Below are 24396 nucleotides of genomic sequence, written 5' to 3'. Positions count from 1 at the left end.
CCTGTACTGCTGGTGAGTTTTTAGCAATTTCATCTTTCAGGGCACAGGAGAATGGGCTGGATTTATTTTCACTTGCTGCACTTTTTAGTGTGCTGCTAACATACATGAAGTGAGGAGGCAATAAGTATAACCTTACCTGTAGCCTCCCAACACTTCTTGGCATGGGCTGTCTTTCTTGCTATGTGTTGTCAGTAAAAGGTACTGCAGAGTAAGAACTTCACAAGTTAGGCACAGAAAAAAAATCACACTCTGTCTCAATCACACAGTTGTTTTTGTAGAGAATTGGTTTATAGCTATGCTAGATGTCTTTATCACTAGTGCCAAAAAGCCTGTAGGAAAGAGGAGACAGACAAACAAACAGTGAAAGCACTGCTGATGCAGATTAGTGGAAGGCTGGCTAACTGCTTTTTAAAAGCATTTTGTTCTGATGTACAGCCTTGTCTATACACACATCACAGTGACATCCCAGGCCTAAACCAAATACATGAAATGCTTTATTTAATTTTCCTTCCAAAATGTTTCAGTGTTAGGTCTGACATTTTTCCCATGGTTAATCATGAAACTGGGCAATGTTTCTTACAGTTCCTTGTACTTCACTCATGCAAAACATTCATCAGTTTAAATGATATGATTAAGGGGAGCAGAGTTGGGGCCAAAAAAGGAAGCATGCAAAGAAAAATAGATGTCTTCAATAACTTCTATTGGAATATGGAGCCTTTCACTTAAAATCTGTTTTAAATCTGTAGCTGCTGTAACTCATTACCATGAAAGAGATGGGTCCTCCAGTGTTGAGACTTAGTCTCTCAGCAGCTCCAAAAGTGTAGATAGCATTGCTTGGTGCCTCAGTTCCCCAGCACCTCTGAAAGGTGAAGCCACTATCCGCCTTGCAAACTGTGCAAGAGAAGGACCCCAACATGTGCCATGCAATGCCCTGCAGAAAGCTCATATGAGCAGCTGTTTGATGGTCTACATGAAGTGAGGTCATTTGCTCTACATTACACGTGGGCAGATGTTCAGAACACAGGCAGCACTGGCACTATCACAGAGACAGTATGGGCTGAATATATTCTCCAATACATGGACTGAGGGGTCCGGAGGCCAGGCTGGAGGTAATCAAATCGTGTCCTCTCAAGATACGGCTTTAGCATTGCTCAGGCGCAGGCACCTGACAGTGCCCAGAGGTCGAGAGGGCAAAGGGAGGCTGTGCCTGCTACCGGTACCCATCGGGCCTGGGAACGCAGGGAGACAGGACGAGGGTCACCAAGAGTGGCCGCGGAGTACCCTCGTGTCTTTCCCCATCTGAGAAGGGATGGGGTGAAAGGAGGTATGGAGGGAAAGAAGGGATGGAAGGAGGGAGAGGGAGTGAAGGAGGCTCTGCCTCCTTCCTTCCCCCCACCGCACACCCGGGCTCCCGCGATGTGGTGAGTCACAGGCAGGTCAGGACCGCGCCGGAGGGGCGGAGGGAGCCGAGGGGACCGGCTGATTTACCGCTGGGAGCCGCCACCAGCGCGGCGAAGGCGCCGGAGGGAAGGGTACGCAGAGCCGCCCCGCAGCCCAGGTGACGGGCAGGACGCACCCACTCTCCGGGGCGCTCAGCCCCCGCCGCCCCCAGGTAAGAGACGGCAGCAGGAGAGGCGAAGCCCGTGGGGACAGAGAGGACTGCAGGACGGAAGGGAACAGGCAGAGCGGCGCGGAATCGCGGAGGTGCGCCGGACTGCGCCCCGCTCCGCTCCGCCCCGCCCAGCCCGGGCTGGGCTGGGCTGTGCCGGGTGCCTGGAAGACGACCGCGGGAGCCAGCCCGCGGAGGAGCAGCGCTCGCCCCTCCGGCGGCGGTTGCCGGCGCGCAGCCTGCTGCGGTAAGGACCGGCAACCGCGGGGAAGACGGGGCGAGCCGGGGGACGCGGGGAGCGGGATGAGCCCCGAGCGGGAGAAGGACGGGGAGCGGCCCGGGTGTTGCGCTGTGCCGCGCTGTGCCCCGCCCGGGAACTCCGCAGGAGTGCAGCGCCCGGGACCGCCGCTGCCCTCCCTGGGGCAGGCAGCCTTCGCGCCAGGCGGGCGCCGCGGGGGCAGGTGAGCCGCGATGTGGGGCCGCCGACACCGGCTTCACCCCGTGCCCGGCCGGGGTCCGCAGGGCGCCAAGAGCAGGGGACGCGCGCGAGGTCGCCGCCACAGGCAGGACTCAGAAGGCTGTGCAGGGCAGCGCGGGCAGCGCGGCGGGCAGCGGCCCCGCAGCGGGCAGCGGGCCGAGCCAACTGCCTCCTCTCCCGCCCCTTCCCGCGCCACGGGCGCGGCAGCAGGGCACAGCACCGCGGAGCTGGCCGCAGCGGCTGCCTGCGGCGGGGCTGGACCCGCAAGCGCCGCGGGAGGTTCCAACTCGGAAACGGCGGCTCCGAGGCGTGGGGTTGTGGTGAGCAGTCCGTGCCTTCCGCGAGGCTGAGGTCTCGGGGCGAGCCTGCAGGATTCCCAAGTTGAGGTTGTGTACTTCGTGGCTGTGCGGCGTTTGCAGTCTGCCCTGAGTTCGTATTGCGGTTCGATTTTCTTTTCCCCCCTTTTTTTTTCTCACGCACACCCCCCACACCCCCCATTTTTGGAAAGAAGCCTTTGCTTCAAATGGTAAATAATTCGCACCATATAATGGCATTCCACCGTTTCCATGTCAGCATTAAATTAGGCAATCTTTGGCTTTACAAGTGCTAAAGGTACTCCTTAGAAATTGGAAGTTTCACACGTACATCTTAAAATAGGAATTAATAATTGAGTAACCGTGATGTTTAACGAACTGTGCGTTTGTAGCCTGTAGGAGGTTATTCAAGCTGCAGTACAAGCGTTTCCCTAAGAACCTCTGCCATATGTGGTAGTGCATTTCCTTTCATCCTACAGGTGCCTTTTGCATTGTCCACCAGAAAAAAATAAAGAGGCTGATGTCTTTTTCTCTTATCTTCTTTTCTCTTCTCTTCTTTTCTCTTCTCTTCTTTTCTCTTCTCTTCTCTTCTCTTCTCTTCTCTTCTCTTCTCTTCTCTTCTCTTCTCTTCTCTTCTCTTCTCTTCTCTTCTCTTCTCTTCTCTTCTTTTCCTTGAGATCTGAGAGATTTGGATTCATAATCAGGCAAGATAAAGTGTCTCGCATGTTTCTCTAAGAGCTGGTTTAATATTTACAGATCACTCTAAGAGCAAAACCTAGCCTTTGGCAGGAGTTGAATGTTGAAAACAAAGTTAGAGAATGGCTGTAGCCCTTGTTCTTTGTGTGCTCTCATCCTTCTTCAACACTGTATGATTCTTTGTCTGCCTTCTAACACAAATGAAATCATTTGGGGAAATTATTACAAATATTTTGTGAAACATTCCTCTCAATTTACAGAAAAGAGAGTCAGCTTCTTTGCCTTTTTGGTGAGGGGGGAATGAATTGTCTTTAGGACTTTTTTCTCCCCTTTCTTGGTTGAGTTTCGTTCTGGTCTCTAGAGGATAACAACTGCTTAGCGGCTTTTTAACTGCAAAACTAAACTGCACATGTTGTGTATGGAGAGTGGTTTGTGGAGGTGTTTGCTACGGGAACATTGCAGTGTAGCCTGTAGATGGATGGGAGCAGATTGAGTCAGGGCAAGCCAGTCATAAAACCAAAATTCATCAAAGATTCAGTGAAGGGCAAGAGAATGCAAAACTGAGTGGCAAATGTCCTCCCAAGACTGCCTTTCTTGTTCTGATTCTCCTGTGTTTATAGTTTCTGGTACCTTAGCTGATGACCTGTAGCCTCCTGCTGGCCCAATGCAAATAGACCCACCTACTCTCATTCTTCTTTGATCTGCAAGGGACTGCTCTGTATTTTTCAGCTTGGAGAAGAAATTCAAAGTCTTCTGCCTTTCAGATCTGGCTTCTAGGACTCCATAGAGTAACCTCAGAGAATGCAAGAGCAGCAAGCAGCCTTGCTTTCACAGCCATGAAGGGAATGAGTAGACACGAGGAAGAAATTTTTTTACAATGAGAGTGGTGAACACCAACATAGGTTGTCCAGAAGGTGTTAGAAGTCCCAGCCATTAAAACATTCAAAGTCAGATTGGACAGGGCTTTGAGCAACTTGATCTTGTTGAAGATGACCCTGGTCATTTCAGGGGGGTTGGATCTTTAAAAGTCTCTTTCAACCTAAAGCATTCTGTGATGCTGGCAACATGCTGCACTGGAGTAGGAAGAAGGGCAGAGCCACAGCAGTGGGAGTCCCAGCCCTCTGGGTAATCTTGCTTTGTACCATAGCTGCTTTGTGGTGGTGATGTATCTAAACTTTCACCTAAGGCAGAAAGCAAGCAGAGGTTCTGCACCTCCATGCATATTTGTGGAATATCTAGTGTAAGGGAAATTCTGCCTGGACTCTCAGGACTGCAGAAATATATCAATTCTTGAATGACAAATGAGCTGAATTTTGTTCTCTGAAAGTACAGGAAGATGAAGAGGGTTGCAAGATCTGTTTGGTGCAAAAGAGAAGGATTGGGCTTCAGTGTTTAATGCTTCAAACAAACCTTCCTAAGATTTTGGGTAGCAACCATGCCTTCCTGGCTGACTGCTGTGAAACCTTTGTGTCCAGCCTTCTCACCTCCCCGTTGCTCTCTCACTGGCTGGCCTTCAAGCCAATGGCCACAATTTCATGTGTTGTTAGGCTTACCCTAAGCCAAGCTGTCAACCTGTGCATCTTGTCCACCATGGACACAGCCTGTGATTTCTCTTTGCACAAAAAAGATTGTTGCCAATAATCAAACCCATGCAACACATCAATGATTGCCACTCCACGTGGGCCTGAGCAGCATGCCGTCACCAAGGACGCAGGACCATGGCTCTGCAGAGGTCTCCACGGGTGCCACCTCTGCCATAGCCAAGCCAGGAAGGTTTTTGCCATTTGCTCTTTATAAAAACATCATGTTTTCCTTGGCAGTAGTTGTAGCAAATCTGTATCTCGTACTTAGAGACTGATGGAAGTGTGTTAGCAGAAGCCATTTTAAAATCAGTTTCCTTACCCAGGGGAAATGTAGTATAGACAGGGCCTTCAGGAAACGAATAATTAGGTGACCTTTTTCCCCCCAGAATATCAGGTCTGTTTTATGTAGAGCTGTTTGAAGTCTCACAAATTCTCATTACTCTCCAAATCTCTAACCTTGCCTTGTTTAAGATACCTTTTAGGAAATCAAATCAGTGTTTCAATCTAATTTCCAAAGGCATTCAAACACATGGTATGTGTGCTAACTTGCTCCCTCTAGCATTAACAAATGTAGCAAATTGCTGAGCTATTTGCCTTCAGGAGAACGATGATGCTGGGCAAGAAGATAAAGTATTTTTTCCTCAGATTTTAAAAATAAGAAATATAAAGGAGAGGTAAAGTTATCAGACTAAATTGGTTTGGGGTACAACTCTTTTGAAGGAAACAGTGTTACCAAGTAGATTGCCCTCTTTTATTGATCTGAGACTTTTTAGTTGCACTATGATCTTTTTCAGTCGCTTGCTGTGGCTGGATGATGACCCAATCCCCTTGGCTTAGATGGATGTTCCTTGAATTAGCTGCTATTGAGTACACAAAATATCAGAGTGGAAATCACAAGGGGCTATAAAGAATTTGAAGGATTTATAACCTTCAAATCTTAAGGGTTAGTAACCCCTAGGGAGAAGCTGTGTAAGTAACCCAGCTGCAGGGTGAATGTGGTGCAAACAGGTAGGTGGTGGATGCCCTGAAACCCCTCTCCTCTACCTCTCCTCCCAGCACTCTATTCTCCAGGGAAGCAAATGCCTCAGGGCGTTTCATTTTTCAAGTAGGTGCCAATAACAAAATAGTTTCTCTAATGCTAAGTAGCTTAATAAGCTCAAGATACCTAAAGAGATCCCCTTCTTTTGTGCATCCTACAGCTCCATGACAATCTCTTCTGCTTATCCCAATAAAGTTAACGTGCACATTTTGTATGGAAGGCAGAGGAAGGGTTCTCATTTGAATACATGATAGATTTGGTTGCAAATGCATGCGAAAGGAAAATTGCCGAATGCTTTCAGAAGATTTTCATTTTGCTCAAGTGTTCACACCATGGCCATCACCATGGCATTTGATAGCTATCCATTTTGTTGTGTACATTTGCAGCTTTAACCTCTCTTTGAAGGGTCGCATGGGCATATATTTCTTCCCATAGTCACGGAGAAATAACAATTCCTATGTAAGTTGCTTTCCTCTACCATAGCTCCTTCATTTTGACGTTTATCCAGCTAAATGATATCAGGATCTTTTTGACATGTATGGGTATCATTTCAATGAAGGATCAGTGACCTAGCTTGATAAATTTAAAGTATCAGCAATATAACTAAATATGTGACATTTATTGAAATTCATTCTTTGCCATGGAGCTACTTACTTTCAAAAATATTGAGAATAGTTAGAAATTTCAGCTGCAATTTGATTAAATCTACAGTTGTTACCATTTGCCTTCTGAAAATTGATTCCCTCTCCTCCTCATCCCCCAGCTTGACATGCTTATTGATTAAAAACTCTGCACTGGCCTAAACCAGCATATATTTGTTAGTGTTTGTGTGCTTCCCATGCAAGTTCAGACAGGCTTTAGATGGTGGAGGCTGGCTCTATTCCTAAGCTATTGGAAATGGTAAGGTTCTTTAGCGATTGTTTTAAACTATATGATGACACATCTTTGAACTCCATTGTGCAAAAGAAAAATACCTTCTGACTGGAGAGAGGCTTCCTGTTTATGTGTGTGTTTGCTGGAATTAAGTCTTCCCCTGTGTGTTGGCTGGGTATGGTTGTTGAGTTTGTTGGGGTTTTTTTCCGTCCAAAATGGCAACATGGTAAGTCACCTCCAGGGTTTATTTTTTGGACAGGATACAGGTCTTTTATTTTCAAAATAGCATGGCTACAGAGTTGATGATGAAGCATAGGGGCCTCTCAGTTGCACTTTTGGAAGCAGGCTCATTTAATCGAGGCAGCACATTTATAAAGACAGATAGATTTGGGCAATAAGTAATTAACTTTATTGACAATTTTCTACTGTGTAAGTTGTTAACTTCCCACACAGGAAGTCTTTGGCTTCAGGCAGATGTTCTTTCAGCATAAGGACATGAAATTTGCCAAATGTTTAATTTATCTTATAAAATGTCCACAGTCATAGCTTTGGTTGTGACTGAAGAGAGAGCCTTAATCTCCTGATTCACTTTGCAAAAGAGCAAAAAGTAGCCCAACAGGTGGCTTCCAGGTAACAGCCCGATTGCAGAAGGACTGCATGCAGCCCAGCTGTGTAGATGTGAGCAGGTGACAAAAAACCAAAGTATATACTGTGCTTCTGCCTCCTGGTGTCTGAGGTGCCTAGGTGATCTTGTAGTGCGCCTCTGCACCCTATGTGCCACAGCTGAGCCTGATTCAGAGGGGAGAGTTGATGTTGCAACACTCAAGAAGGCATTTTGCTTATAACGGTTATGAGGCTGGACTGCTGTGAATTTAGGCAGTAAAGTTATATATTAAGGTTTCTGGCTTGCTTCAAATGATACTCATTTTAGACATGTGTCTGGAACTGGGAGAAACCTGGACTGCTAGACTGATTATTTCAAGCACTTGTTAGGGTTGAGAGCTACAAGGCTCTAGTGTGGGATATTTGTGTTCAGCCCCAGCTGTGCCAGCTGCTGCCCCTGCCCCTGTCCCTTTATTACTCATCACAACGGTATAGACCTACAATAAACATGTCCAAGCAACTTGGTTTTCATACCTTTTATACCTCCTTTTGTGGTTGTACTTCTTGCCTGGAAAGAGTCATGAGCAAGACTGGCCTTGTGGTCTTCCCTATGAGTTTTTCCACTCATTCTTCGTGGACACTGGGTTAACTCTGCCTTTTCTCTGTTTGCACTGTATTTGCAAAACTGATTTCTTCTCCTTCAACTTTAATAGAAGATAGAGATATCCTTTTCCACGTGAGATTTTTCTCACTTGTACAAATTGATAATTTCTGAGGTAATTATTTATTCTTGTTTAAATTTTGTGGAAACAAAAATCCCTTTTGACAATGTCTAATGTGCAGATGAAAACGATTGCCAGCTACAGCCAGAACTCAAAACTTACTTATTTTACTTTTTTAAAAGTATATGTTTTGTTTTCTTATTCTTTTAATTTGAGAAACATGCTGAACCTTACTTTTCATTTACTTTTTTTTCCCCCTATACTGAAACTGGTTCAGTTAGTATGGTTTCAAGCTTGCTAGAGGTCTATTGTGCCACCTGAGTTCCTAGAAACATACATGTTTGGGTTGTTGGGTTTGGGGTTTGGTTTTTTTTCCCCTTGTTTTGTGTTTTGCTTTTATAATGAATAAGAACACCAAAATTTCAGGACCATTAGATATATTTATTAAGTCAGTGGGGTTTGCTTCTCCCTCCTTCATACCTTCACCGTGGATGATCCTACGAGGATCAAAGTAGCAGGTTTCTGAGTAACCCCAGCCTTGAGAAAATCCCTTAATCTATGAGTTGTTTCAAATGCATGACTAGAAGGTGCTTTGGTCTGTAAAAATGAAATAACTTCACAAGCTTAATCTGTCTTTAGATATATGCTGGGGTAACTGAGGCTTGTTTTATTCTCTTAAGTCTGCCACACAGTGAAAATTGTATTAGGATTTCTGTTACAGCCACTATATATCCTTTTATCTATTAGATATCTCTGTATCTTTTATGGGTATTATGATATCATTTTCATGTGTCTTCATGACATGTATCTTCTCGTCCAAAAATACCAGATTCTACTAGTTAGCCTTGAGAAAGCAGGGTACAGCAGAGAGGCAGCTTTACTGAAGACAATGGAAGGTGTTGGTGGTTGAATTCATGTCAAAAGTTGATTAATTCCTCTTTCTTAATGTCATTGAAAATGTTAAATGAATTACTGGAGTTATATTCAGTTTTCCTGTCTACTTCTAGAAAGTGAGTACTAATTTTAAATGTTATCTATTGCTGTCCTGCAAAGCCTTTGCTTAAACTCTTCAGGTTTATTGCTTTTGCTCTTTGCATTAGAGGCTAATCTTTTTCTTGGGGAAAAATGTTTCATGTCAATACTCAGTATTTGATATCATTCTTACAAATACCCAAAACTGCAGTTAAAAAAAAAAAAAAACAAACCAAAGAAAAAACCTCCAACAATTGTAACAGTTAAAATGCCTTAAAGGGTAGGTAGAGTAGAAACAGCATGGGTCTCTGGTGAAGCAGTGAGGCAATGTGGAGATCCCTGTATGATAAAAGACTTTCACGTCAGAGAATATAATCCAAATTTCCTCTGACAAATGTGCTTACCATCCATTCAAATCAGTGGAAAATGTTGTGCTTGTTTGAAGATGTAATTTAGCCCACAGCAGATGATTAAAACCTTTATCTTAACTGTTGTTTAACCCTTCTGATGAGGAAAACTTTAGCATCCACTTTGCTGTTGCCTTCCCATTTGTATTCAAGGACATCATGATGCGTATGATAATGACTTTTATCCTTGTCTGAATCTGCAGCACTTCCAAACACTAAGTAGGGGTGTTGCCCCAACCAGGGTGCAGAAGCCTTTAGGTAAACTCAGGGTATCTGGATACAAGCAAGTTCTATCACCTTCAGTGGAAACTATGCAAGTTCTGGGACCAGATAGAGGACTCGCACTTGTACTGTGGCCTTTTGGTTTTCATGCTTCGCTTTGTTTCCCTCATTTCGTAGTATTTAGTGTTTATTAAGTATATTGCAGTCAGCATCTGCATTTCCCAAATGTCTGTTTTTCCTGTTACTGCAAACACCAGCCTTACATACAAATCAGCAGATAACACGGCACAGTAGCAGCATTTCACTCTGTTCTTTTGCCTTTTTAGAAGATTAAATATCTCTTTGTCTGCGAATGTCTTTTCCTCTGACATTCTCCTTATCTTGTCAGGTCTCTACCTTGGCTTGTCAGTCACACTTCTACACTGGGAATATCCTGTTGAATCTGTCCAGCATGGGAACTTTACTATAAGTTTTTGAACTATGAAACTTAACATTGATTCTGTTCTTGCTTCAGAACTACAATGTGTTTAAAACCCCTTTTCATTTTATCTTCTGTTACATCCAATAGAATTCCATTACTGTTTTTTCTACCAAATTCTATTGGATTTTTGTCCTTGTTATATCCTAGCCTTGTGTCTACAAAAGAGATGGATTGCAAGGCATGTCCATTTGTGAGAAAGAGATGATTACCTCCCTCTCCTAGTTATAAGCAAAAAGACCTAACTAACAGTGGTTATCTTCTTTTGGTTTTTTTTTTTTCCCTGGACAATTACGACAGGGTAGATGAGAGGAGTGGCTCTGAATGCAGAGCATGCTAACAGAAGTTAGGAGAGATGAGAGCCAGATGGGAGGTTGGTAAAGTCAGCATAGAGTGCGTGAAATCACGAAAATCATTAATGACCTTTCAATTGCAGAGCTGAATCTCATGTTTTTCTGCAGGGCTAAAAAAGGAGAACACTGTGCATGGTCATTATCAGTCAGAGGGACAGTTTGCCAGTTTTCTGGAGTTTCCATTCCTTTTGAAAACACATTTACAAAAATAAATATGTGTTTGTTCTTCTTCAGAAGCAATCTGCCATGATAAAATCAGCTGGGGCCGAGCTCTGAGACATCTCTGTAGCTTCCTGAGAATTGCTGCATGGATTTTTTTTTGTTGTTTGTTTTCAGACTGAGAGGTTTTTCATACAATATGCTTTGGAAGAACTCCCTTTATGCAAATAATACCACACTTCTCTTGTAAACTAAACAGAAGCTGGGCCAGTCTCTGCCTGTAGATAAGAACTCATGGCTTCCAAAGTTCCCTGACTGTAGCAGGAGGCCTTCCTGCTTATCTGAAGAGAGTATGCACTTGAAATCCCTGCAGGGCACAAAAATAAGGTAACAACCAGTGAATTGTTTTCATAGTACAAAAACCCTTTCAGGAAGCAGCAAGAAGCAATAAGAGGTGGCTAAAGAATAAGAAAATGCCCCTTTCCCTTCTAGAGAAGGCAAATTTGAGGGTAGGTTATTTACCGAGACCTCTATCATATGCTATTAATAGGGGTAAAAGCCCATCAGTCAAATATTTGACTAGGGATGGTTTATGGGGATTCCAGAGACTTATGAAAAGATAATGCTTGTGTCCATTAGCTAGTTACTTGGAAATGCAGTGCAAGTTAGTTCAGCCTTTCTTGAAAGAGTAATGATTATCTTCATTAACAATATATAAGATTTTTAAAGATTTGCTCTTCTGCACCTATCATCCCTGTTAAATTATCCCTTCTACCACTCAATATGTACTTTGTATCATCTCTTCCTCATTTTAAATGAGGTAATATTGAGATTCTGTCATGCCAACAGATATTCTGTCTTTCAGGCTGTTTCAAGAACCCTGTTTTCTAGTCCTTAGCTCAACTATCACAGGAATCAATGAGAATATTGTTTGCGTAAAAACTGTGGAGTCAAGTTTTGGAAAAGGTGGCAGCTTTGCAGTAAAGGAATGTAATAATCCTGACAAACATTTGATCTAAAGCCAGGGTTATGTGTAAAGGGCCATGTGTGTAAGAGTTTAGATCTGTGCCATCAGCTGTATCTGTTCAATTTAAATTGCTTGAGTGAGTTATTATGAATCACATAAATAGTCTATTTTTTATCTTTAGATGACATGTGTGATATTAATAAGCAATACAGTTTACTTAGAATATTTTAAGTAGAAACTGGGATGCAAAAGAAAATGTCCTTGTTAAAGGACAGCGACCTTCGTTCAGTGCCCGAAGTATGGAATTACAATTGCTCAGGATTAATTGTAGTATAAAGTCCTAAATTCAAAGCATACATTAACTGACATTTCCAATTTTACCACTGTCTTTCCTTTTGGATAAGCAGACCAAGCTTAAAATTATGGATAAGATTAGGAGTGGTTACTTTGGCATCTCAAATGGGGTTTAGAGTGAATTTAGGGCACGGCTCCAAGAAGGGGATCCAGAAAGCTAACACTGGCAGGCCACAAAGCTCTCAGGTGCTTAGATTAACCAGCATCTGCACTTTGTGCTGGATGTGCCCTGGATCTCACCTGAGCTTGTGCTCTGTGGGAGATGGCATCAGTGCTGGCTGAGGTACAGCTCCCAGCAAAGCTTGTTTGCAGTCCCCAGACAGAATGGAGCCAGGCACTGCAGACAGGTCTAGCTGCTGACTGGTGACCTCCTGTCCCATGCTTAACTCCCTCTCTTCCTCCTGTCCCACTCAGCTCTGGAATGTGAGGAGCACTTTGTCTAGGAGGATTCACATCCGTGCCCCCCACCGTTTGCATCTGCCTACTGGGGCGGGAGGAAGAGAGTGAGGAATGGCTGTCAGAGCGGGATGCTGGATCTCTAGCAGAAGAAGGGCAGGAGAGCCCAGGTGGCAGCTGGGAAGGATAGGGGACACAGACAGACAGAGCCGAGCCCTAGTCCAGATCTAGGCCTTTGACCAACTGTGAAGGTTTGGGTGTCCCCTGCCCCCCCCCCCACTTCAGAAATCACCCAGACTAGTCTCAGCCAGCTCTGGGAATATAAATGAAGCTATTTATTTACAGCTGGCACAATATACAAGCAGATATTTACAGTAGATACAGTTACAGACAGAAATATACAAGGTAAAAGGTAATACAGAAACACAACTCCCCTCCCAGAAACCTGAGTCCCCAGGAGGGCCTCTCAACCACCCCTGCACCTTCCCCCTGCCCCTCTCAACCTTACCCCAGTCCTAAGGAAGAATAGAGGTTCGGCCAAGAGGTTAAGAAGCAAAGGTGAGTGGAAGGTGAGGTTAGGGAGATGCAGCTCAGTCAGAAGCCCAAGGCAGAGAGTGACAAAATGATGAGAGAGTTATCTAGTGTTTTCCTTTCTTCTTCAGCAAGACTCTGAGGGCAGTAGACATCACCATTGTTTTCCTTTCCCAGCCTATCATCTAGTTCTTCTCACCAAAACATCCTAGCTAGCTTCAAACTAGCACACCAAGCTGTGCATGCCAGGATGAAGACCACTGTTTCAGATCAGCTGCTTTCTGTCAGGTGCGGCCTCACAGCTCAGCGCTGCTGTGCTAGGCCTGCTGTTAACGCTGGCTCTTTGCCCGTCACAGTCCGGAGGTGCTCTCTAAGAACGAGATCATTTATCCTCGTGTCACCTCTGTGAGAAAGGGAAGTGTTTGGGAACAGCTTCTCTGCTTATCTCATTAACAACTTGAATCTAGTTCCACTGTGAGGTCTAAACAAGTCACAGTTATCACAGTAACAACAACGTTGGAAGAGACCTCATAGACCCTTTACCACAGAGCTCAAGGCCAGACCATGGCACCAAGTGCCACGTCCAATCCTGCCTTGAACAGCTCCAGGGACGGCGACTCCACCACCTCCCCGGGCAGCCCATTCCAGTGTCCAATGACTCTCTCAGTGAAGAACTTTCTCCTCACCTCCAGCCTAAATTTCCCCTGGCATAGCTTGAGGCTGTGTCCTCTTGTTCTGGTGCTGGCCACCTGAGAGAAGAGAGCAACCTCCTCCTGGCCACAACCTCCCCTCAGGCCTGTATAAATGCAAGCCTCTGCGAGGGTCAGTTGCACGTTTTAATCTCCCCAGTTCTCTGCAAAATGAGGGTAAGGGACAGGCTGAAAGGAAATAAATGAAGCAGGTGAAATATCCATTCAGAAAAGAATCCCTCTGACAGCTCATCCATCCCTATACACCTTCAAACTACTGAGCTTTTCAGCATCTGCTGAAGGTCAGCACAGTATTTCAGAATGGAAGCTGTGGCTGACGGACTCTCGCTGAGGGACATCTGCCAAAAAACAGGAGCTGAGGCCACTCCAGATCAGCTACTCTACTGATTGCAGCTGTGACACTGCTGCCTCTGGTGAGAGCCAGGATGTCAGATAGGCTGGTCCCAGGCCATTTAGGGATTTATGAACACCAATATCGTAAAGTCCTTGGAAGGAGATCATGAATCACAGGTTCACAGCAAGGCAGCAGTCATGCCAATGAGCCATCATTAACTCAGTTTCTAAACTGAGTGAAAGTAGGGCATCAGTTAAAGTGCATTGCAATAACATCAACTTGCAGTGACAAAAGCGAGGTCAGCATTAAAAAGAAAGGGTCATAACCTCCTAACCAAACACAGATGCAAAATGAACACTATCCTTGACATGGCTCCTGTTTGATTATCAAAAAGCTGCTATGAACCTAAGTAGACCATCAGGTTATTAACTTGGGAGATAATGGATGTGTTCTGCTAAGCTAAGGCATAGATATAGGCTTTGTTACTTTCACTAGCTGTTTTACAAGCAGCCAAATGACATAGAATCATAGAATCAACGAGGTTGGAAGAGACCTCCAAGATCATCCAGTCCAACCCATCCCCCAGCCCTATCCAGTCAACTAGACCATGGCACTAAGTGTCTCAGCCAGTCTTTTCTTGAACACCTCCAGGGACGGTGACTATTTATAGCTGGTCTGAGGGTTTGCACCATGCTTTTTCACTTGGGGAAAAGACCACCAAGTTAAATTTGCAGAGGCAGTTTGTATTTGATGGGGCTAGTTATCTCAAACACAACGTTATGGTATCGTGGATATACTACTTGCAGAGCCATCTTGGGCCTGTGATGAGTCCAATCTGCTTTCCAGCACTAAATATAATACATGTGGACAAATCACAGCTTCATCCTGATGGATTATGCAAGGCCAAACCAGTTCAGCAACCTCACAAAAGCTCCTACATGCAAGGAGGGGGCTTGGACACAGCCTAAGGACCTCTGTGCAATGCCAGCACAGGTCCACAAACAGAGCTTTTTCCCATTTTCTGCTTTACCTGATAAATCACCTTCAACAGACTGAGTAAAGGAGACCCGATGGTCATATTCCAGGCCTCTGAGTCTGGGAACCTGGCTTACTCTTACAGATGAGCTGATGTTGCTGAGACCCTGCACAAAATTTGATCGTGACATCTTGGCTTGACTGTGCATCAAGTAAGGCATCAGCAACCTATTGGAAATCCTTGACTCTGTATTTTGTTGCTAATTTGCCTTGTGGCTTTTGGAGACACATTGACTCAGAGGGGTGAAGTCATGGCACCCAGTGGCATGCTTTATGTGTGCCTGTGGAGCAGAAAAGCTGTTGCCTGACACTGTTCTGCCAGTTCTTTCAGAGAAAAGGACAGAGCCAGCACAAATTCTTTTGCTTGCTCTCCTAGGCATTTGTACCACACTTTGGAAGAATTCAGGGACTTGTTGGCTTTTGGTTGCTGTCATTATTATATTCATTTTATTTACTATGGCATCAAAAGAAAACTTGATAATTTAGCGTGCATGTAAATCCTTCGTTATGATTCTCATAATGTACTTTATCATCACTATCTATTGATGTTCAGAACTTATTTTTTAATTATTTAAATAGATGAATGTTTGACTAAGAAGAGTTATTGTCTCAGAGATTCCTCAGAACCATTAGCACCACATGACAATTAAACTGCAGGAAATGCCCTACATCGGGATCATTCATAATTTCTGTTAGAACATTTAGATCAAATCTGTATGCTGCCTTTGTTACTCATGGCTATCTGCCTTTTAATCTTTTTAATTTTATGACCCATGCCATTCCTTTAATTATTACAGTATGGAAGGGTGTTAGCCTTACAAGACAGGAAAAGCTTCCAAAATCTGCTTTGCATTTCATTACGAGAATTCAGGTAGATAGATGTTATAACCATAAAGCATAAAGTAGAAAATCTAAATAAGTGCTGAGAGTAGTTAAGGGAATTGAACTTGCAGTATGCTTGCACCCAGGTTGGCCAGCTTGGCTCTTCACAAAAGGAGGAACTGCATTCCAAGGAAATGACACTGTCCTCATTCTGTACAGACAACCACAAAATGCTCAGACTCATGCAGAAAAAGCTGGTCAACAGGATTGACTCAGAAATACTGCTTTCTCCTACTGTAAGGTACTTTTATCACAGCAAAAAAGACTTACTTCTATACCTAAGCTTGTGTGATTTCATCAGAGAACCAGAGCACGTGTCTTCAGGTATCTCAACTGGCTAGAGCAAATAAAGGTCTTTAGTTTGCATAAGCAGTGACAATACATTTAGAGTTGAATTAGTCTGTCCAAACGTGAAAAAATTGGAATGAAACACAAATACCTCCATACTCACTCCCCTGAAATAGAAGAACAATGTTACATGGTGTTGTTGGTCATGCTATACAGTAAGAAACAATGTTAATTTACTCAGCACAGCTCCTTTTCTACTTACAGTAAACACTTGTCAGTTGTCAGGCTGAATTATCCACTGCAGATACCAAGATTACACCCGTGATAGAACTGAATTTGTTTTACTAGCAGTGTACAGAAGAGCCACACCAGCATCACAGGCATTTTACTAAAGCTCTACAACTCCTGACTTGCATTTCAAATGAATGGAGTGGATCAATAGTGTTGTGTTGTTCAAAGTTTACTTTTTTTTCCCTGCTATCACTAAACAATGTAGTGTTTTTCACAATCTTCCTATCCCTATGCATTCAGATGTGGAAAGAAGTCCACCTGTACTTAAAGACCAAAATCCATCTGGAAATACAAGCATGAACAAAGAATTGAGGACCTGCTGTATCGTGGGTATCTCCTCCCTGTTTTTCACTTGTTCTTTGTGTAATTTGAGTTTATTTTTGAGTTTCTGATTGTTATGAAATTGACTGCTCAGCCTTTAGAGTACCACTTCCTCACGTAAGAAATTTCGCTTAATCACAACAAATGCTGTATAACACCTATTAAATCAGTCTTTTTGAACAATGTGTAGCTCTTCATCTACTCCACTCATTTGTAATATACCATTGAGTGTATGCTGAGTTTCATTACAAAAGAACCTGTAGTGCTGTTGTAGCCCACCACAACACAATTTGATTAAATAAATCAAGTTGTGTTACAGACCGAAGATAGGAGTTGGCTTTAGGATGTTAAGTTTTAATCTTAAGTTTCAAAGAATATACTCTAAACTTTAATGCACTGCAGGACACCTACAAAAAAAAAAAAATCTGAATTATTTTAAGAATAATACTTTTCCCAGAATATAGGACAGATTAGTGTTGTGTTTTAATGCCTGTTGGAACTAAACCTGGTAGACTATGAAAATGTCTGTTCCTTACCCTTGTGAATTGCGATGGTCTGCTAGACTTACTAACAGACCATGTGCCACACCTTGAGTACTGTGCCCAGTTCTGGGCTCCTCAATTCAAGAGAGATGTTGAGGTGCTGAAACGTGTCCAGAGAAGGGCAATGAAGCTGGTAAAAGGCCTGGAACACAAACCCTATGAGGAGAGGCTGAGGCAGATGGGATTGTTTAGCCTGGAGAAGAGAAGGCTCAGGGGTGACTGCATTGCTGTCTACAACTACCTGAAGGGAGGTTGTAGCCAGGTGGGGTTTGGCCTCTTCTCTCAGGCAACCAGCAACAGAACAAGGGAACACAGTCTCAAGTTGTGCTGGGGGAAGTACAGGCTGGATGTTAGGAGGAGGTTCTTCCCAGAGAGAGTGATTGGCATTGGAATGGGCTGCCCAGGGAGGTGGTGGAGGCACCATCCCTGGAGGTGTTCAAGAAAAGCCTGGATAAGGCACTTAGTGCCATGGTCTAGTTGACTGGATAGGTCTGGGTGCTAGGTTGGACTGGATGATCTTGGAGGTCTCTTCCAACCTGGTTGATTCTATGATTCTATGTATATTAAAGAGTATATTTTATGCAGGGAGAATTTAGGTTCTATTTTGGCATGTGTTTCAATATTGCAAGTAAAGGCTTAGAGGTCAATTGAACACACTAATAAAAGCAATTTCTTCTGACACACTCAACTGCCCTAATATGTAGAGGTAACTGTTAATGGTAGATCTACCAGCAATTGCCTAGGTTGTGCCTTGACCACTAGTTCCTTGCCAGCAGCCATCTGCATGCACTCACACACCATTTGGAGTACCATACAAACCTCCCATGTCTATTAGGAACAAATTTATGACCTAAATCACCTCTACAAAGTCTTGTGACTCTACACACTAGACAAATGCATCATGTAATGTACACACCACACTGCAGAAAAATTATATTCCCATCCTAGTCAGGATGAGTAACCGAAACTAGAGCTGAAATAGTGCTGAAGACAAAGAAACTTGGATTTTAACTCAAATTAGCCATTTGAAATCAACTCAGGGATCATTTATATGCTCATTGCTGACTACCTCTTTTGATTTCCATGTTCAGGGCAGCCCAATCTAGTTGGATGTGTCCCAGCTTACTGCAGGGGGTTGGACAACCTGAGGGTCCTTTCCAACCTGATGCAATCTGTGAATCTGTTCTCTGTAATTTTAACACAAGGTAGATTATTTAGGTTAGCAGTTCTAACTGAAGAATTATTTTAATCTAGAAAAATAAATTAACTTCAATATATGTTTTGCATATAACCAATCCTGGCAAGAGGTGCAACCATTTGAAGATTTGGATGAAGACATGTTCGCCATGGTCTTTGTTGAAGCTGATGGTAGTGCTGTGACAGATTTGCAAGACCAGATTAAAGTTGGATGGATGGAGCTGTTGTTGATCTGCCCTCTCATTTGCCCTGTGCTGTTAAATGATGCTGCTGTCTCCATGGCAGGGCCTCTGATCCACAGGGAATGAGGTCCTGAACTGGCAGACTTCCATCCAGGATAGCAAAGCAAATGGTATCCTCAGGAGCAGTAGCCACTAGGATTATCCTATATAAATTTGCCACTGCAAGTCTGTCATAGCCCAAAGCAGCCAGGTGTATTAACCCACTGGAAAACAAATATAAAACTATACTAGCAAATATTTCCTTAAAGAGAGGAAAAGGCTAAAATTTGCTGATGATGGACTTTTTTCACATACAAATTTACATGGCTGTGCTGTTACCTAACCTGAAATTACCTCTCTGAAGACTAAAAGTATTCCAGTGCAAACACACATTACATGGGGTATGCAGGACTGTCATTTCCTTTTCTGTAACAAAGCAAGGGAGAATGAGATGCAACAAACAACTTACAAAATGCTTTTGTATCAGTGTGTTGTCTTAGCTCATGCAGATCCTTGGGAGTGCTTTGTGCTTAGAGCTAAATGGGACCCAAGTTGTTGAAACAAGATCTAGGAAAACAAGCATGTCTGTGTTTCCTGGCTTCCTTACATGTGACAGCTTGAACATTATTCCATAATGAAGCCCGGCCTGACTTGTCAGTATGGTGGCAAACAGTGGAAAGGAGAGACATGATCAATATTTACAAATTATCACTCAGGCCATAATTAGGGAGAATGAAACTTGTATGAAAAAGATTCCCATTGGAAAGCCCTTGATAATATACAAACACTCAAGACCAAGCCTGGTAGGAAGCATCGGCCATAGCACTTGGGGCTGCCAAGCACACTAATATGACACATCATTACCAGCCACTTTCAGTGGTTGACCAAAATCCACTTTGTCATCAGTTATACAAGCTACTGTCTGCAGAGGGATGGAAAAATGAGCACATCATGACACAGGCTTTGAAAATATCACATAGAAGAAGGAATATTCTCTCTACAGCTATTGTTTGCTGATAGTTACTGCAAGTCAAAGCTTACAAGTCTTCTGCAGGCACATGAAAGACACCCTGACACACAAGTCATGGGGAGGTCACAAAAGAGTGACTATCATCCATCATTCAAACCTAGTAGAGAAACAAAGAGATTACTTGTTTTCTTTCTACAAATGATAGAGCAGCTAGTTCTTTGATTTGAACTTAAAAAGTGAATCTGTAGCCTAAATGTTTTTGTTCTAATTTAACAAAATGATTTAAGTGCTTAAGTTTAACTGAAACACATTTGAATTTGTGCTAAGAACTGTCACTGTTGGATTTCTGAAGAGTGGTGGGACTGAATTTTTAATCCTTCAAAGTTTTCCTGCTCTTCAGTATGTATTCAGATGAAGTGTGTTTGTGATGACCTACCTGGTGTGGAGATTACAAAAAAGCAGCTCTGTGCTGCAGCTTGCAGTAGGGGAATAGAGAAAGACTCTGGGTCAAATGCAGATAAAGGAGTCACTGAATGTCATGGGAGTCTTACTGAGGAACAGCAGAGTTTATGAGGTGTGTGAACTGAGAAAAAACCAAATACCTAAAAAAAGGAGTTGCACATTGTACTATTCACATAACTCTTATGTCATTCCTAAGTTATAAATGCCTTACAGTAGAGTATGTGCCTTCTGATTTCAGGCACTGTGAGAGAAGTGTCCTGAAAACATGCATTGTTGGCAAACAGCTTCCCTAGAGGTGCCCATAAATTTGAGCCTGAGCTTTCCATAGGTCAAAACTGGCAGATTTCTGTCTGGGAGGAAACATACAAAAGAACACACAATGGAGCTCAAATATGAAAGGAAAGATGACTTTGGTTTTCATTTGTTGCTCATATTTTCTTTCCTGTAGTGGTGAAATACAGTACCTCTTATGCCTGGCATCCTTTGCATAACACCAAATCATAGAATCATAGAATGCTAGGAGTTGGAAGGGTCCTCCAGAGCTCTTGCTGTTAAAGATTTTTATTCCAGTCTCATTTTCTAAAGGAGTTTAAGGAGGAATGTTTGGTGTCCGAAGCACAAATTCAGCCGGTGTTGTTTCACAGAGTGTGGGCAGAGTAGCCTGTCCAAGGCTACTGGCCTCACGTCCTGAGCTGTAGTTTGAGGGGGGGAAATAGGTCAAACAGTAGTCACAGCTCTAAATCTCTTTACTGTTGGACAGCTAGGGATCCTCTTTTTCAGGCACTGCAAGATCAGAGAAAAGTTGTAAACTGGAAACTGAGGGGCATACTTGGTGTGAAATATTAAAATAGGTATGTAACATGATATGCTTCACAAAGTTGGTGCCTGTCAAGTAGCCTTGCATCTTTTTTCCTGAGCAGGTGGTTAATCGGCCACATCCTCATCTGTTGTCCTACCTATTGCTTTCTCCCTCCACTACAGCACCCACCCCTCTTAACGTGAGTTTAAACTTGTTGCAGTAAACGTGCCTCTGTCTCGTGTCAGAAATGCAACACTTTGGAATTTTCTGCTTAATCTAGGATTTGTCAGAACATGTTGATGCACCAGAAGTGAATCTGCAGGAATGCTTCAGTTGTAGCAGTATCTCAGGTAGCAGTGCTGGCTGAAGGAAGGCAAATGGTCCGACCAAGCTCCCCACTCTTCCCTTTGTAGGGACCTTCACTTGGCACTGGTGGGGCAGACATGAGCATGGTTGTTCTTGGATTGGATGTGACTTCTGGATGTTTCACACAAACTTTGAAATCTCTTGGTTTCAGCCAAGCATAAAGCAGGGATAAAAAATTGTAGTAGTAAGAAGTTTCAGAGGATGAGAAAAATATTTCCTGCCCTATACAACATAGAAGTCAGAGCTCTGCGTACTGGGGTTATTTTCTAATTATAACAATTTCCAGTTCTTCTTTTCTTTTAAACTTAAATCCCTATCTGATTTGTTTCCAGGATTCTGTTATCACTAATTAAGATCAGAAAATGTTGTTGATTTGAAAGATCTTAATTTCTTAATACCAGAGGTGTGACTTGTTCTTACCAGCTAACACTTGCAAATATCTTGCATTTCTGATTTTTATCTCCAGTTCTCAATCATGATTCTCATCAGATAACAGGGAAGAAGAACAATTCTTTGTTTCCAAAACCTATTATTTTGTGTAATTAATGAGGTAAGCCACAGTAGATGCTGAAATAAAATATCACAAGAAATGCAGGAGAATTAGCAGTGGATTGTTTTAACCAGTCTAGTGAAAACACTGAGGCAGCTCTGGTCTATAGTCATCTTTTAATTTTGCTTAATGCCTTCATGAAATAAAAAGTCAGCACAGATTCCTGTTATTTCTTTGACATTTTCAACGTTGTCTATTTTAAATCCTTTCAGGGGTCACAAACATTTCTTGATCAGCAACAATTGCTGAACAATAAATAAACTATAAGTATTTTCCCAAAGTATGTGATCATATTGCTGTTAGAAAGCATAATTGTTTTCTCCATGAAGGAGCTAAATTTGGCTTAATGACTGTGTTACAACGTTAACAGAAAACGTCTGGTGGGACAGAGCATAGTGTGGACACTGCACTGAAACGCTCATAACCACAGCTCATTTAATTGATCATCTGAGGGAGTGAAATATCACACTAGTCATCTGCCTCTGGTTTTTCAAGCCACATCAAACAATTGTGTGGAGAAGTGAAAAAAAAAAAAAAAAGAAGTGCTAGGTTGTTCGATTTCATCAGTTAATGGCTGTAGGTCACTTGATACCCCTTTGTTTACAATACAGTGATACGCCTGTGTCTTGTAAAGGTTCACCAGAGTGGCTTACTGCTGTGGTACAAGGCCTAAAATAAAACTTGCACATGCCAGGCACCACATGATGCATAAAATATTCTAACAATATATTACAAAACCTTGTCAGCACTAGGGAAAATTACTATTTCAAGAAGTAGAGCTGACTGAAAGAAAACATTCTTTTTTTCCAAGCCAGACCCTTATGAAATACAGTAATCTGGGGAGCTGGAGGGACAGAGAGAGAAGTTTCTTTCTTTGGTCTGGTGGAGAAATGTCAGCAGAATAAAAGAGAAACCGACTTCCAGCTCAAATCTTCACATTGTTTATGTCTTTTCTATTTCTCATTTTTGAGCAACTGTGCTAAGAACCAGCTCAGCCTTTGAGGAACTTGACAAATATCTTATATCCACACACTGGAGTAATACGGCTCCTTTGTGTGCAGTTGTGTCCTGAGCAGATTTGCATTCAGCTACCTGTGCACTGTCTTGTTCTAAACGGTATGAGTCAGCTGGTTTAATGCCAGTGTGGAAGCAGTCATCGCTCTTCTGCCAAAAAACACACTGAGGGGTCTTGCAAAATTAACCAGAAGAAGGTCCTTCTGTGAATTGTTCTAAAAGCGGTGAAATGGGTACCCAAGAAAGCAATAATTGTACCAGCTTCTAGCACAAGTCTTTCAGTGACACTAAGCGAGATTATGATGCTTCTTAAACTGAGATAGTCCAGCTAATACATGCAGCCTAGAAATGGATTTCTGTTGACTGATAAACTGTTTTAGTATGTGAAATATAACCACTCTTTCCTTTAAATATATTTTGACAGATTAAATCTCTGACAATGAAGCCTTTTACTGCATATCCTTCTGAGTTTATCGTATTCCTGCTTGCCTTGCTGCAGAGGAGCCATGGACAATGCAAAGAAGCAGCTAAACAATCGGAGATGAATTTGAGTGTAAAATACGATCTTCCTAACTTCATTGCAGAAACCCCAATTCAGAATGTAATTTTATACAATCATCACATTTATATTGGAGCAGTCAACAAGATTTATGTACTTAATGAAACTCTCCAGAACATTTCTGTGTACAAGACTGGGCCCATTTTGGAGAATCCTGACTGTGCACCATGCGAAGACTGCAAAGATAAAGCAAATTTATCTAACAGCGTGTGGAAGGATAATGTCAACATGGCGCTGCTGTTAGAAACTTACTATGATGATCAGCTCATCAGCTGTGGTAGTGTGTCTGGAGGCGTTTGCCACCGTCACATCATTCATCCTGACAACCCTGCTGACATAGAAAGCGAGGTGCACTGCATGTATTCACCCCGAGTAGATGGAGAAGCAGATAATTGTCCTGACTGTGTTGTAAGCACTTTAGGAACCAAAGTTTTGGTGACCGAAAAGGACAGATTTGTCAACTTCTTTGTTGGAAATACTGTGACATCTGCTTTTCAACCTCCTCATATGCTGCATTCAATATCGGTTAGAAGGTTAAAAGAAACACAGGATGGATTTGAATTTCTGACAGATCAGTCTTACATAGATATCCTCCCTCAGTTCCGCGACTCATATCCCGTTAGTTATGTCCATGCCTTTGAACATGATCACTTTGTCTATTTTCTGACCGTCCAGAGAGAATCTCTTGACTCGCAGTCTTTTCACACTCGAATTATCCGCTTCTGCACTTTAGATTCAGAGATGCGTTCGTACATGGAAATGCCTCTGGAATGTATTTTTACTGAAAAGCGGAGAAAAAGGTCCATCCGCAAGGAGGTATTCAACATTTTGCAAGCTGCCTACGTAAGCAAGCCAGGTGCAGCCCTAGCCCATGAAATGGGTCTTGGCTTGAACGATGACATTCTCTATGGTGTTTTTGCACAAAGCAAACCAGACTCTTCAGAACCAACCAACAGGTCTGCTGTCTGTGCTGTCTCTGTGCGAACCATCAACGAGTTCTTCAACAAGATTGTTGACAAACAGAACATGAAATGTCTCCAGCACTTTTATGGGAAAGAGAGTAAATACTGCTTGAACAAGGTAAGTGACAATTCATTTG

General features: G+C 42.9%; 1 protein-coding gene across 2 annotated transcripts in view; it reads left to right on the top strand.

Annotated features, from left to right (window-relative positions):
• The first annotated feature begins 1630 nt into the window (after positions 1-1630).
• The window catches only part of MET (MET proto-oncogene, receptor tyrosine kinase), a 102065-nt gene continuing 79299 nt past the window's right edge, over positions 1631-24396 (top strand). The window contains exons 1-2 of one of the 2 annotated variants that reach the window (XM_064142080.1): positions 1631-1856; positions 23163-24377. In XM_064142080.1, the coding sequence (XP_063998150.1) occupies positions 23178-24377 (1200 nt within the window). In that variant the 5' untranslated portion in view covers positions 1631-1856; positions 23163-23177. The remainder of the gene's footprint in view (positions 1857-23162; positions 24378-24396) is intronic. The other variant, XM_064142079.1, reaches the window with a different exon arrangement.

This window comes from Pogoniulus pusillus, chromosome 4 (assembly GCF_015220805.1).
Source record: "Pogoniulus pusillus isolate bPogPus1 chromosome 4, bPogPus1.pri, whole genome shotgun sequence".
In the NCBI taxonomy this organism is placed as follows: Eukaryota; Metazoa; Chordata; class Aves; order Piciformes; family Lybiidae; genus Pogoniulus; species Pogoniulus pusillus.
Note: the sequence above shows the minus strand (reverse complement) of the source record. Positions and strands in the feature narration are given on the sequence as shown.